This window comes from Monoraphidium neglectum, assembly GCF_000611645.1.
Source record: "Monoraphidium neglectum strain SAG 48.87 unplaced genomic scaffold scaffold01473, whole genome shotgun sequence".
Lineage (NCBI taxonomy): Eukaryota > Viridiplantae > Chlorophyta > Chlorophyceae > Sphaeropleales > Selenastraceae > Monoraphidium > Monoraphidium neglectum.
Genome location: NW_014012155.1, coordinates 5,352 through 6,391, shown reverse-complemented (window position 1 = coordinate 6,391; position 1,040 = coordinate 5,352). Strand labels below are relative to the sequence as shown.

The 1,040-nt window shown below is 68.4% G+C and overlaps 1 protein-coding gene across 1 annotated transcript in view; it reads right to left on the bottom strand.

The window, feature by feature from the left end:
* Nucleotides 1-1,040, bottom strand: part of MNEG_7995 (Dynein gamma chain, flagellar outer arm) — a gene marked incomplete at both ends in the record, with an annotated part of 8,829 nt that overhangs the window by 2,829 nt on the left and 4,960 nt on the right. Inside the window, 3 exons of the mRNA XM_014043529.1 lie at nt 26-113; nt 372-449; nt 636-749. Of these exons, the coding sequence (XP_013898983.1) occupies nt 26-113; nt 372-449; nt 636-749 (280 nt within the window). The remainder of the gene's footprint in view (nt 1-25; nt 114-371; nt 450-635; nt 750-1,040) is intronic.

Sequence of the window (1,040 nt, the reverse complement as noted above, 5' to 3'; positions counted from 1 at the left end):
GGGGGGGGGGGGGGGGGGGACCCACCGGCGATTGCGAGGCGCAGGTTTGTGAGTGTTGACTTTGCGACCTGCAGCACCACGTTGATGCGGTCCAGCTCCTGGCGCAGGTGGACCTTGGGGGGGGGGAGAGAAAGGGGGGCAGGACGCGTGCAATTTCAACAGGGCTGCGCTTCGCGACAAGATAGGCAGGGTGGACAGCCAAGCGTCATGTTGATGGATGGGTGGCTTGAGTGTGGAGTAATGCGCTTGGCAGTGCTGGCACCCAGCGGTGGCTGCGAAAAGTGCTCAAAGCCGCAGGCCCAGAGGCCAGCAAACAGTGGCGAGGACCGAGCAGGGGAATGCGGGCAGGCAGGCACCGCGCGGGCGCCCACCGTGAGCGGCTGCGTCGCGCCTCCCGGCAGCTTCCGCAGGCGCTCCCGTGTCTCCTCCTTGTCGAAGAGCGGCGGAACCTGCGGCGGTGCGTCGCACCACGAGCCCAGAAATCGTGACGATTTGCGAGCCTTGTCGCGTCGCCTTCGCACGTTGCGCCACAGAATGGGGTGTCACACACACGGGCAGCAGCAAACGGCCGCGGTTTCCCACTGCCAATGCAAGCCCAGGCCAGGCAACGCCGGGCCGCCCCAAAATCCCCCCACCTTTGACAGGAGGTCCTCGCAGATGTGGTCCACCGCCTCCTCGCGGCTGAGGCCGCCCCCGCCGCCGGCGCCCTTGGGCATGGTGTCCAGGATGGTGGACATGGCGTCACGCACCTGGGGGGTGCAGGGGGGGGGGGGTGGAGCGAATGGGGAGCGGCGATCAGTATCATCAAGGGTTGGGTAGGAGTGAAGCGGTCGGCGCGGGCGCTGCGAGCGGCCACAGACAAAACCACTGAGCGGTGACGCGCGGGCGGCAGCTGCTAAGGCTGGAGCGGGCGTGCGCGGGCGGGGCTGCCTATGGCGTGCCTGCAGTGTCCTGAAGGTGAGGTCTGCGTTGGGGTGGAGGCCGTAGATCTCGGGGCTCTCCTGCAGTGAGGGGGGGGGAGGGGGGGGAGGGGCAGGGGC